The sequence below is a fragment of the Apis cerana genome, linkage group LG8, assembly GCF_029169275.1.
Source record: "Apis cerana isolate GH-2021 linkage group LG8, AcerK_1.0, whole genome shotgun sequence".
Taxonomy (NCBI): Eukaryota; Metazoa; Arthropoda; class Insecta; order Hymenoptera; family Apidae; genus Apis; species Apis cerana.
Window position 1 is genome coordinate 11,278,582 of NC_083859.1, and position 12,911 is coordinate 11,291,492.

General features: G+C 20.9%; 2 protein-coding genes across 3 annotated transcripts; one reads left to right on the plus strand and one right to left on the minus strand.

The window, feature by feature from the left end:
* Window positions 1–1,179: 1,179 nt before the first annotated feature.
* LOC108000004 (ribonuclease Z, mitochondrial) lies at window positions 1,180–5,562 on the plus strand. Its single transcript, XM_017060119.3, has 6 exons — window positions 1,180–2,666; window positions 2,787–3,501; window positions 3,793–4,109; window positions 4,236–4,634; window positions 4,772–5,115; window positions 5,204–5,562. The coding sequence occupies exons 1-6, from the start codon at window positions 2,502–2,504 to the stop codon at window positions 5,550–5,552; spliced, it is 2,289 nt and encodes a 762-aa protein (XP_016915608.2). The 5' UTR covers window positions 1,180–2,501; the 3' UTR covers window positions 5,553–5,562.
* A 185-nt stretch (window positions 5,563–5,747) lies between these two features.
* Window positions 5,748–12,366, minus strand: LOC108000005 (protein singed). Of its 2 annotated transcripts, none has more exons than XM_062078961.1 (8): window positions 12,201–12,366; window positions 10,448–10,560; window positions 9,848–10,091; window positions 9,508–9,641; window positions 9,012–9,301; window positions 8,535–8,695; window positions 7,776–8,246; window positions 5,748–7,602 (listed from the first exon to the last, which is right to left on the minus strand). In XM_062078961.1, the coding sequence occupies exons 2-8, from the start codon at window positions 10,505–10,507 to the stop codon at window positions 7,397–7,399; spliced, it is 1,566 nt and encodes a 521-aa protein (XP_061934945.1). In that variant the 5' UTR covers window positions 10,508–10,560; window positions 12,201–12,366; the 3' UTR covers window positions 5,748–7,396. The 2 variants fall into 2 exon arrangements, with proteins under 2 accessions (XP_061934945.1, XP_061934944.1); XM_062078960.1 differs by having other exon boundaries at window positions 12,171–12,352.
* Between the last annotated feature and the right edge of the window lie 545 nt (window positions 12,367–12,911).

The following is a 12,911-nucleotide window of genomic DNA, read 5'->3' on the forward strand; positions in this document are numbered from 1 at the left end:
TGAAAATGTCAAATTTTAAATAGTGTACAAGCAAGTTATCTTTACAATCTTAAAATAGGAATATTGCTCTTAATTAAAGATTTCTATGATAATTTTAAACCACGTTTTTTTTTTTGCGAAAACTAAAAACTAAAAAATTATTAACGAAAAATGTAAACCAATCACAGAGCGTTAGTCGCTAGTCTAGTCGAATGTAGCAAAATAAGAGCACTCCCCGATCGAGCACTAACTAATTAAAGCAATATACATCAAGGAAAATTTGAATATAATAAATATTTTTTATCGATAAAAAATTATATCGAATTATAACGCAAACAATAAATAAACTATAATTTCCAATATATGGGATCAATATTGTTGATTTTTTAATCAAAATTGAAGCTCAAAAATATTCTTCGCAATTGTTTATGTCAATTACAATAAAAACGAACACAGTACTAGAACTATATATAGATTCCAGATGTTTTGTTTTCTATTTAATTATTATTTATTATTAATTTAATATTATTAATTTTATATAAATAGGATTAAAATAGATAATATTTCAAACTCAATATTTCGAACAAAAATTTTGTTAAATTGTTTAAAATAACTTTAAAATAATAGCAAAATTAATTTCTGATTATTGTAATATTATAACAAATTGAAAAATATATACATACGATTATTTAATTTTTAAGATAGTAAAATTTACTTGATATATATTATAATTTGATATAAATAATAAAAAATATTCAAACTAAAAATGTATATATATATATATATATATACTTTTAATTATTTTTATTATTTTTAAATAAACAGATTTATTATTATTATTTTTAAATATGAAACGATTAATTTAAAATAACATTTAACAAAGAAATAGAATAAATGATAATACGTTAAGTTTTTATACTATATTAAAACTTACTTTCTCACAAAATTATATTCGTATAATCTTTATCACTTTTGATTTCTTAAAAAATATATTCAAGTATTCAAAATTATTAAAATAGAATAATAAAATAAGAATTTTTTCTATTATTTAATTTCGCTAACATAAACAAAGTGAATTCAGTTACAGATTGAAGTGTTATATTCATTATGCATTATAAAGTATGCGTTATATAGTATGAACATTTAATAAATTAAAATAATAATATTGAACATTTAATGAATCAAAAAAAAATAATTTGATTGAATATTTACTTTTATTATTCATGAAAAAAATAAAAAAATAGATACAATAATAACTTATAATGATAATATATTTTTTTAATTTTAAATTGTTTCTAAATAATTTTTAATAAATAAATATATAAATTAATTCATAAATTTTTGCGAAATTTTTTTAGATATAAAGAAAAAAAATTCAGAAATAGGATAAAAATTAGAAAATCAATACCATCTCTAGAACATTATAAATGAAATTAATATATAAACGGGAAGAGAAATAATAAAAAAATGAAGTAAAAATTGAGAAATTAACAGCATTTACTATGCCATAAATAAAATTAATATATATAGAGAAAGAAAGCAAATAGAACAGAAAACAGACAAACTAAGAATTGATTATCAACGCCATCTCTTGAGTATTATATACATCTTTCTTTCTTAAAAACAAAGTATAGCAATGATTTTTAATTCTTTTTAATTCTATCGTATTCTAATTTTTAAAAGATATCTTTACTACTCAAGAGATGACCCTAATGATCAATTTTATTTCTAGATTTATTTCTAGATTTCTGATCAATCTATTTTATCTCTATTCTTCTTTTATTGTTAAATTTTTCTTATATTTATTATTTTTACTTATTTTAGAGCATTAGTTTTTATTCTATATCTGTTATTTTCTTATTATGCTCTCTTTATCTATAACTATCTCACAAAAATTTTAAAGAAAATAGTTTCAATTTATAAAGTTTTTTTTTTAATTTTCCCGCATAATTATTTTTTGTAGTTGTTCACCATGAAATATGAAACAAATTTATATAGTTATATAAACTTATGGATTAAGAGAAAAAATTTCAAGTTTCTCACATAATTTCTTCTTTTTAGATAAGCTAATCTAAATTTTATCTAATAAATACATCATCTTATATCATTATATTTCTGCTTCTTTTCATTGCATATCTCTTTACTTAAATTTTTCGTATAATGTGGTTAACGCGTGATTGTATTTTCAGTTTAGATTTTTATTATAAAATTTTTATTCTAATACACTTTTATTCTAATAAGTGATATATTTGAAACTTTTGTTAATAAATAGTGTAACTAACAAAAATTTATATTTAACGCATGTTGCAATTTATAAATAATGAGGTTAAATAAAAAATATAATAATAAAATCAATTTATATTAATTATTATTGTAATTTTTAGAAACTTGTTAATTATATCATTTAGACTTAACAATTAGACAATTGTTTTTGTTTCTAAAAATAATTAATTAACAAATTATTCATTATAATTAACTTTTAAATATTAAATAGTTTTAAAAATAGTTTTTTTTGTTTTGTGATGTTCCAAAATATTGTATACTGTTTTAAGTGCATCATTAAAAATATTCACAAAACTCAAAAATCATATAAAAAAATAAGAACTATACATGAAACAAATAAATTTTTGAAAATGCAAAAAACGAAACAGTTAAAATCTTATGTACATTTTAATGCAAAATTAAAGGTATTTAAAATATTTATAGATGAAATGAATTAATAAATGAGTTAAATAAATTAATTTTTTATTAAAGTTAATAATAATAACAATAATGAAATTTTATTTAAGTTTAATATTTAAAAATAGGTACTTGGCAGTGGAGCACTTGGAACCCCACAAAATATATTTTTTATAACTGATCATATTAATTATGTATTTAATTGTGGAGAAGGTACTCAACGTTTAAGTCAAGAACATCATTGTAAATTATCCAGAGCTTATAATATATTTGTGACATATTCTTCTTGGAAAAATGTTGGAGGTATTCCAGGTTTACTTTTAACAGCACAATCAAATGGTCTAAAAGAAATAAATATTCATTGTCCAGAAGGATTTAATGGTTTTATAGAAACAATTAAATCATTTATATCTTTACCAAATCTAAAAATTTCTTATCCTGTAATCGATGAATCTAAAGTATATAGTGATAATGTAATGAATATTTCATATATTCCTTTAACAAAATCTATCAAAAATACTGAAGAAAGCTCTTTAAATTTAAATGATAAAGAACAATGTCAGACAAATATAAATGGTAAAAGAGTTATTAATGAAAAAACACAAGAGGAAGAAACAAAAACAGAAAAAAAAAAAAAAAGTATTCCACATTTATTATGTTTTATTTGTGAAGTTCATCCAAAACCTGGAAAATTGTTAATAAACAAATGTATAGATTTTGGTATATCACCTGGACCAGATTTAAATTTATTAAAACAAGGATTGAATGTTACTAAAGAAGATGGAACAATTGTTTATAGCAAAGATGTAGTAGAAGCAAATGAACCTAAAACTACTTTTATAGGTAATTCTAAAAATATTTAAATCTATAAATAACTTAAATAATATTAACAAGTATTAAACAACAAATATAAAAATAATAACAAGTGTTAAATTATTATTCTGTAGTTATTTTTTTTAATTGCTTTGGTTTATTTTTATTAATTTATTAATTTATAATAATTAAAAATAATTAAAAATATCCTGTTTAAACAATGAAGTAATTTTAAATAATTACAGTTAAAAAAATATCAAATTTTCTTTTCTATTATTAAAAAATTCAATTAATTAAAAATTTGTCAAAAATTTTCTTCAGTTTTAGAATGTCCAACAGAAGAATATTTGGATTCCATTACAAATCACCCTACTTTTTTAAAATATCAGACAGAATCAACAGAAAAGGAAAATGAAGTCCATTGTATATTTCATTTCACTCCTGAAAAAATTTTCACAACTCAACAATATCAAGATTGGATAAAAAAGTTTCCTTCAAAAACAGAACATATAATTTTAAATGATGAAAATACTTGTATGGGCAGTGAAGCTGTTTATAAGAATCAATCTTTATTAAATATGTTGCATCCTGAAATATTTCCTTTATTAAATAAAGATTGTTTTGAAAAAGATAAAGAGGTAAAATGTTTCAAATTAAATATAATAAAGATATATAAAGATAAAATAGTATTCATTTCTTTAATATAAAAATTGATATATTGAAAAATTTTAAAAAATGAATAATTAGAAAATTCTATATTTCAGATTAAGAATAATAACTTTCATCGTGCTAGAACAGCACAAATATTAAATATACGACCAAATGTATCTACTTTAATTAATAATGAAATTTATAAGGAATCACAAAACTATATTGATGAAGTTTTAAAAATTCCTAATCTTACAAATGTTTTAAAGGAATTAAAAGTAATTATTGATGAAAAATCATCAGAACTTAATTTAAATAATATTTCTGATTATCCACGAATTATAATGTTAGGTACTGGTTGTAGTGTACCAAATAAAATTAGAAATACAAGCAGTATTCTTTTACGAATTAATAAAGATACTAGCATTTTATTGGATTGTGGAGAAGGTACTCTTGGTCAAATTATTAGATATTATGGTGTTTTAGAAGGTCTTAATATTTTACGTACTATTAAGGTATGTCGCTTACATTTTAAAATTAATAAAATTAATAAAATTATTTTTGACTTTAAAACATTGATATTCATATTTTAATTAATGTCTACAATTTTCTTTTAGTACAATAATAAAATACTAATCTTTTTTTTTTTTAGGCTATTTATATATCACATATACATGCAGATCACCATTTAGGACTAATTGCTTTATTATTACAAAGAAAAAAGATCACAAGTCAAAAATTATATTTACTATCACCAAAAAATCTGATGCCATGGCTAAATTTTTACAATGATCGATTTGAATCTATTGCTCATCAATATATTTTAATGGATAATAGTAATGTATATCTAAATTATCATAGGCTGCCTACAACTTTTGAACTTGAATTGTACAATAAATTAAATATTAACGAAATAAATACAATTCATGTTCCACATTGTAAATACTCATTTGGTATTGCTATTACTCTCAAAAATAATAAAAAAATTGTTTATAGGTAAGATAAATAAAATATATAACTTAAAAATTAATTAATTTTATATATATATCCTAACAATTCATAATTCAAAATGTATTTATTTCAGTGGTGATACTATATTTTGTCATAATCTTATAACTTTAGGACAAAATTGTGATTTATTAATTCATGAAGCAACTATGGAAGATGGTCTTGAAAAATTAGCAAAAAGTAAATTACATTCAACTACTTCTCAAGCAATAAATGTTGGAAAATTTATGAATGCGAAGTTTATATTATTGACGCATTTCAGTCAACGTTATTCAAAGATTCCTTCTATTCCAGACAAAGAAACAAATGTTGGACTAGCTTATGATTTCATGGAATTTAAATTACCGCAATTACCATTGTTACCTCTCTTCTATCCATGTATAAAAGTGATGTTTAATGAATATAATAAAGTAATGAATAATTAAACACTCACAATATATTATTAATTATTATATTTAAAAATATTTGAAAAATTATTTGTTATATAAGATAAATTATCTTTTTTTCGGATTAGCTTTTTTATGAAATTATAAAAGTCAATTAATAGTTTTAGATTATATTGGCTTAAGAATGAATAATATTAAAAGGCTATGATTCTGAAAAATGGTAGATGAGAAAAATTTTAATAAACAAATGTTTAATAGCAGAATTTATTGCTTACATAATGCATTTAGATTATCCCGCTTTCCTCCAATATGATAAATAACATAAACTACAGATAATTTTGCCGAAGTAACGACCTTAATATTAATCTTGTTTGTATATGAAAAATAGAGAGCAGATAAAAAAAAATATCATATAAAAGATAAAAGCATATCGAAAAATAATTATTCTCTTTTTGTCGAATCAAAATATCAATATATTCGAAAAATATTGAAATTCGACAAAAAAAGAAAAATGTTACTTATAAGCTAATCGATAAATTACACGCCCACAAAATTAGTACTAATCCATGTATAAAATTTACGATTTTAATATTTTCTAAGCGGGTTGTGACGTAAAATTCTTTTATAGAAATAGCTGTAAAAATGTTTCGACCATTACACAGCTCACGGAATGTGAATTTCTTATGTAGAAAAAGCGTGATCTCAAATTATACAGATTAATTCGATTATTGCATCGATTTTTTTAAAGATATACACTAGAGAGCAAGTTTATAATGATATGATATATTTATGCATGACATTCTATGATAGTTTATTCTATAATAGTGTATAATTGAATGATATAAAAAAAAATATATTTATCATATGGAATGATTATTTTTATTAACTGAAATACTATGTATTAACAAATTTCGAAATATGCTGTCTAGTGTATTAATTGTTTTACAATAATTCAATATTAATTAATGTTGATATTAATACATTGATATGAAGACTAGAAAGTAGATTTTTTTTAACACTTAAACGATCGGTTAAGTTCTTTGTTATTTTTTATTTTTATTCTTATAAGATAAATTATTAACAAAATATTTCCATTATTAATTAAATAAAATTATCAATTATAAGATTTAAGTAAAGTAAGATGAAAAATTATAAAATGTCAAATTGTAAACATATTTACAATATTATAAAAAATTGTCATAGTAGTTATTATATTGCTTGATGATTAAAAAATTAGAAAAGTTTTATTAATAAATATAATATTCTTATGTAAAATTACCGATCAATTAAGTATCAAATATTGAAAAATAAATATCTCAAGTAATATATTAAATTAAAGAAAGTATAATTCAACAAATATTCAATTATTCTATGGTCAAAAAACAATGAAAAATATTAAATTTTTTTTTAAATTATTAGAATACGATGTAATAACCGCTAATTATTCTGTAAATATGCGAATGATCAGTCTTATTCGGTATTTTATGAATAGAAAAATCGTAGTTAGAAGTATAAAAGAATCGTAAAAAATTAATTCGACGATGTACTTCTAATTAAGTACTCGGTAGGAGCTTTTTCCGTACTTGTAAATATCATATTAGATTACATTCGAAGCTATAAAAAGGGCAAAATTTTAGCTATGTTCTTTTAAAAATTTAATCCAATATTTGTATATTTCTTTTTTTTTTTTTTTACTATAATCAAAAAATATAAATTGTTAAATCCTTCAATGAATCATTCAAATTAATGCGTTTTTCTAAATCGTTTTTACTAAAATTTTAAGTATTTATATCTATTACATGTAACATCTTTTTAAATATAAAAAATGAATTGCTTGAATAAAGTTTTAAATGAACATAGCATAGACATGATTATTTAATCAATTAAAATTCCCACTTTGTAGCAGATTCATAATCCGTTTCTCCAAGACGCAGTGCTCCATTTTTTCCTGCAGTTAGATATCTTCCATCGGTGTGCTTAATACAAATACGAGAAGGTTCTCGTAATTCTAAATAAAAGCCATCGGAAGATATATCGGAATCTACGGTTACTCCTTCGCTATCTGCATGCCAATATTTACCATTTTGACCTGAAATAAAATAAATTCAATAGAAAAAAATAAATCAGTTTTTTTAAGTTCTAATTAAGATTTAAAATATATTTAAAATATTATATTATTATTAAGTAAAACATCGAAAATTATAATATTATAATTTTTAATTTCCATATTAATATAGATGTATTATTCAAATAATTTTTTACCCTTAAATCTAACAATTCCACGATCACATCTTTCGACTCTGATAGTTTCATAAATAGCTTTGTTGCATTCTAATTTTGAACTGGCTGAACTTTTAGGTCCTACAAATCCTTGTTCACAACGTAATACTAAGACAGGTCTATTCATTAAATAAAAATAATATTTGCTAGCATCTGAATCCAATCCATTTACGGATTCTGCATTAGCATAAAGATGACCAGAACGCTTTGTTGCTAAAAATTTGCCATTGTTAGCGCGTAAAGCTACTGTTCCATCTTCCGATTGCCAAATCAAATCAAACAAAGCATTAGAAGAACGTTTGTGTTCCGATGCTTGAATTCCTCCTCCTGCTTCAAGACTCCAGTAACGATCTTGCATGGTACGCACATACCATCTTTTAGTTACACGATCAAATTCTAATTGGAAAGTTTCATGTCCAGAAATTTCATCTTGATTAGCAGTCACATCAACGCCTGAAACCATGATGCTATTATTATTCAGAAAGATTTTTTAAATTTATTTAATTAATTATTTATAATAATTTATAATTAATTATACTTAAAATTTATATTTTAAAATGAATAATATTTATTAATAAATTTTTAATAATTAAAATTTAATAATTAAAATTTAATAAATATAATAATTTATAATTAAATGTAAATATATAAAAAAATAATTATATTTCATTTTAATTATAAATTTTTTTTAACTAAAACTATAAAAACAAAAATAATAAAAATTATAAAAATAAAATATACCTTGTTTCACAGATACATAACGTTGATTTAAAGCAGCAACAAAAGAAGCTTGCGGTAATGATTCTTCTAAAGAAAACAACTCATCTCGAGTTACAGTTGTTGATCTTGATTTTAAAACAGCTTTACTTCCAATAGGTGCCAAATATGCTCCATACAGATCCCTTTTAAAAATATCAAATTAAAAATATCATAATCTATATCGTAATCTTTAAAATACAGATACAAGATACAGATACAATTTAAATTAATTATGTATAAATATATATATAATATATATATAAATAATATATATATATAATATATATAAATATATATGTTTTATATATTTTATATATACAATAAATATATACACATACTAAAATTAATTTATAATAATTATAATAAAATATAACATAAATTAAATAATTTTTTTTATTTAATGTTTACAGAATTATATTTTAATATTATAATGTAATAAAAAGTATATTAATTTCTTACCTGAGTGCTAGTAATCCAGCATGAAACTCAGCAGCATAAAGACAATCTCGTGTACAAGAATCTAAAAGTTTACCATCTCGTGCTAAATATTTGTTATTACAAGTGTGTAAAGCATAATGACCACCCTCAAATTTAGAATGTTCTTCGCCGTTATCTTCTATCGAAGCAGGACGAAATTCTAAAGTAAAAAGTGTATCTTCTCCCCAAGGAACTGGTGCATCTACATGAATTTCATCTTGTGTTGCACTTAAATGAGCAAATCGTTTTCTTCCAGCAGATTTTAAATTTACCTTAAAAGAAATTTGTATAAGAAATCAAAATTAATCAATATTTTATTAAAATAATATAACATATTTATATATAATATAATATATATAATACACATAATAATACATATAAACTCATTCGGAATTCATGTAAAATTTAATATATGAAAACTAATTTTGTTTTTAATAAATAATTTAAAATTATGATGTAATATGATGTAAAAACTTACTTGAGGTCTAGCAGCAAGATGTACTAGCCAATATTCTGCTTCACTTGGTGCTTTGGCTATACATTTAAGTTCATCTTGACTAGAACCCAAGAAATATCCTCTTTGAATATTCTTTAGAGCCCATCTACCACTTCCTAATTTAAAAAAAAAAATTAAATTTTTACAAATGATTATGATTTAATTATATAATAATAATGTCTAAAAAAATATATTATTTTTATAGATTATAAATTATAAATTGATATTAAAATTTATTTAAAAAATCAAAGATTGGTTTAAATATTTAAATTAAACTTAATAAAAATAAATTTATATTATATCAAGTCAAAATTATATATACCATCAGAAGCTAACTGTATTTGAAAAGCACAACCAGGATCACTAGGATCTTCTGCTTCACAAGTAACATTTCCAAACTGATCCACTGCTAAATAACGATCTAAATGAGATCGAAGAAAAACTTGTTGTTCGCTACCTTCTAAAGTCCATAATTGTTTTTTCTTCAAACTTGAACCATTTGCATTAATTTTAAATCCAAAAGTTTCAGCTGTGAGATACTTAAACTTTCCATTTATTAAACCAACCTAAAATAAAATTAAATAAATATTAGGGAAAATATTTTTTAAAAATATTATATTTAATTAGCTTAAAATAAATTTAGAATCTATTTATAAGCTTTCTTTATTTGTAATAGATTTATAAATTTCATTTATTGTATTCCAAATATAATAAATATATATTCCAAATAAATAATGCTCAAATTTTTATTTTTAATCTATAATTCTAAATTTTAATATTTTCAATGAATAATTAATAATTTTTAATGAAGTATTTTTTAAAAGTACAAAATAAACAAATTTAAATTAAATATAAGAAATATGTATTAATATTAATTTATTAAAAATAAAATATATATAACTTTTAATTAATTAATAATTACCGTCCATCCAGATTTTTCATTTGTATTTTCAGAACCGACATTCTCACCGTTAGCCTGCATTGTTTATTTCTATCGATCGTTAATTAAATGTGTAAAAATCCTTCGAATTATTTCTGTAAATATATATAAAAAAAATAATTAATAAATTATAAAAATATAATTAATAAATATTTAATAAATAATTAATAAAATATAAAAATATAATTAATTATAACTACTACATTAATTAATTATAACTAGTATAACTAATAATTCACGGTAAAAGGTATAAACTATTCATAAATATATATAAAAATTTAAACAATTTAAATAATTAGAAAAATAATTATTTGATAATAATTAATTTTCATAAGTATTTAAATATTTAATAAATTGAAAATTAATGGTAAAAATAGCATTATAATGGAAAAATAACATCCTATTTTTGTCTCAGGGTTAAAGTTTTCTTAGACAAACATATGAATCTGATCTCTTCAGAAAGATATTTTATAAAATGCAGTTCTTAATTTAGAACATTCTTCAGTCTTAAAATTTTTTCGTCTTCCAAGTATATTTTATTTTCAACCCTCAACTTCATGACTCATTTGTACGTGTTTCCGCCTGGGTGGGGCCAACTTCACTAAGAAAATGTTAACTTAGTGACTATTTCGTCTTAATATCAATTTTTATCAAAAAACTATTATTAATTTTTATTAATTATTACTTTTTCCAATTAAAAAACAAAATATAATATAATATAAAATTTATAAAGTCTGATCCATTATTTGTTATAACTATTAAAAATTATTGTTCTGGTATATAAATATTTTAAACTATAAAAGATGTAATTAAACATATATTTGAAATAAATGAAAGAATAATATATAGGTATAATATATATATATTGAAGGTTGATTTCTTCATTATTTATTGTCAATTTATTATTTTAAACATTTATTTAACAAAAATAAATTTTAAAATCATTTAACATCTGATTATAAATTAAATTAACAAAATAAAAATTATTAATTTTTTATAAATTTCTTATATTTACTATACACTATTTTATAACATAATTAAATTTAAATAAATATATATAATATTATATTTAAAATTAAATTTTCATTCAAAAAATTTATTAGAACGAAAACTGAAATTATAAAATTAAAAATTATAAAATTACTAAATTCAAAAATCAGTTAATTAAATCATAATGCAAAATCAATAACACGATACGAAAGCCGGGACAATGACTGGCGTTCCATCCACCCAGTTTAACAAAACTATATTTTGATTCTAAAAAAGAAAATAAAGAAAAGTGACTAATAATATTAAATAATAAACATTAATGATTAAATTAGAAACAAGTAACAAATAATATGGCAATAATATAATAATAAAAAACTAAGTCGATAAAATAGAATATATTACATTTAAAGATCTAAATGAGATATTTTGTTTAAATATCAAAAGATATTTAAAAAATTTCAAATGAATATTTAAAAAAAACAATAAATGTTATAATTAAAATCTAACTTATAACTATTATTTAAATTAATTTTATTTATTCAATAATTAATAAATAATAAATAAATAATATATTTTTGTACACTTATAATTTAAATTCGTAATTTATTAAATATATAATATATACATATAAAAATATATGTATAAAAAACAAAATATGATAAAAATTATGAATAAAACATTATGATCTTTGTACCAAATAAATTTATATACTTACAGAATCAAAAGGAAGACAAATTATACGTACTTGTCGTGAAAATACACTAAAAACAGACAGAAGAAAGTACGCAAGAGAAGTATCGGTTACGACCAACGAATTATGTTCGCCGCAACAAAGATACTCAGCCAGCAACTGACTTGACTCGCTTGTTCTTTTCAGTTTGTGTTAAGGATCCCTCAGGACTTCTGACGCATGCGCAAAATCTGATTCCACCATAGAATCAGGATTGTGTATAGAATGTAATATTGGTGGAGAAACATTATAAGATTTATTTATTTTTTTATATTTATAATTGTTTATATTAATTGTATTTATTATAAAAATTATTTAAACTATTAACATTAATTTGTATAGTATTCTACAAGTAATAATAAATATCATATAGTAAATAAAAATTTTTACGACAAATATAACAAATATAATAGGTATCTTTAAATTTATACGGCCCTGTATAATTTTACAGAATATCGCGCGTGCGCCGTTTTAATAAGGGGGTCGCGGTCGTGAACGATAGAGGATGTAGAAAGAGGAAAAAGTGGGGAATAAGCATACATCGAACTGTCGACTTTCCGGAAGACAGTGAACCGCAGATCGACGACCCTATCTTTGTGATTGCTGTTTTTGCAATGAAACCTTATATACATTCCATTTTTTATTTTTAATTTATCTATTCTTTATAATTATTATTTTAATATAATTTATGCTTTTCTTTTTTGTGAAGATTTAAAAATTTAAAAA

Excerpts from the sequence above, each read along its gene's own strand:
- LOC108000004 (XM_017060119.3), top strand. The coding sequence starts at position 2,502 with ATGTTCCAAAATATTGTATACTGTTTTAAGTGCATCATTAAAAATATT. Across the intron at positions 2,667-2,786 it reads ATTTTAATGCAAAATTAAAG|GTACTTGGCAGTGGAGCACT; the intron begins GTATTTAAAATA and ends ATTTAAAAATAG. Across the intron at positions 4,635-4,771 it reads ATATTTTACGTACTATTAAG|GCTATTTATATATCACATAT; the intron begins GTATGTCGCTTA and ends TTTTTTTTTTAG.
- LOC108000005 (XM_062078961.1), bottom strand. The coding sequence starts at position 10,507 with ATGCAGGCTAACGGTGAGAATGTCGGTTCTGAAAATACAAATGAAAAA. Across the intron at positions 9,642-9,847 it reads AATACAGTTAGCTTCTGATG|GAAGTGGTAGATGGGCTCTA; the intron begins GTATATATAATT and ends TTTTTAAATTAG. Across the intron at positions 7,603-7,775 it reads TGGAATTGTTAGATTTAAGG|GTCAAAATGGTAAATATTGG; the intron begins GTAAAAAATTAT and ends ATTTTATTTCAG.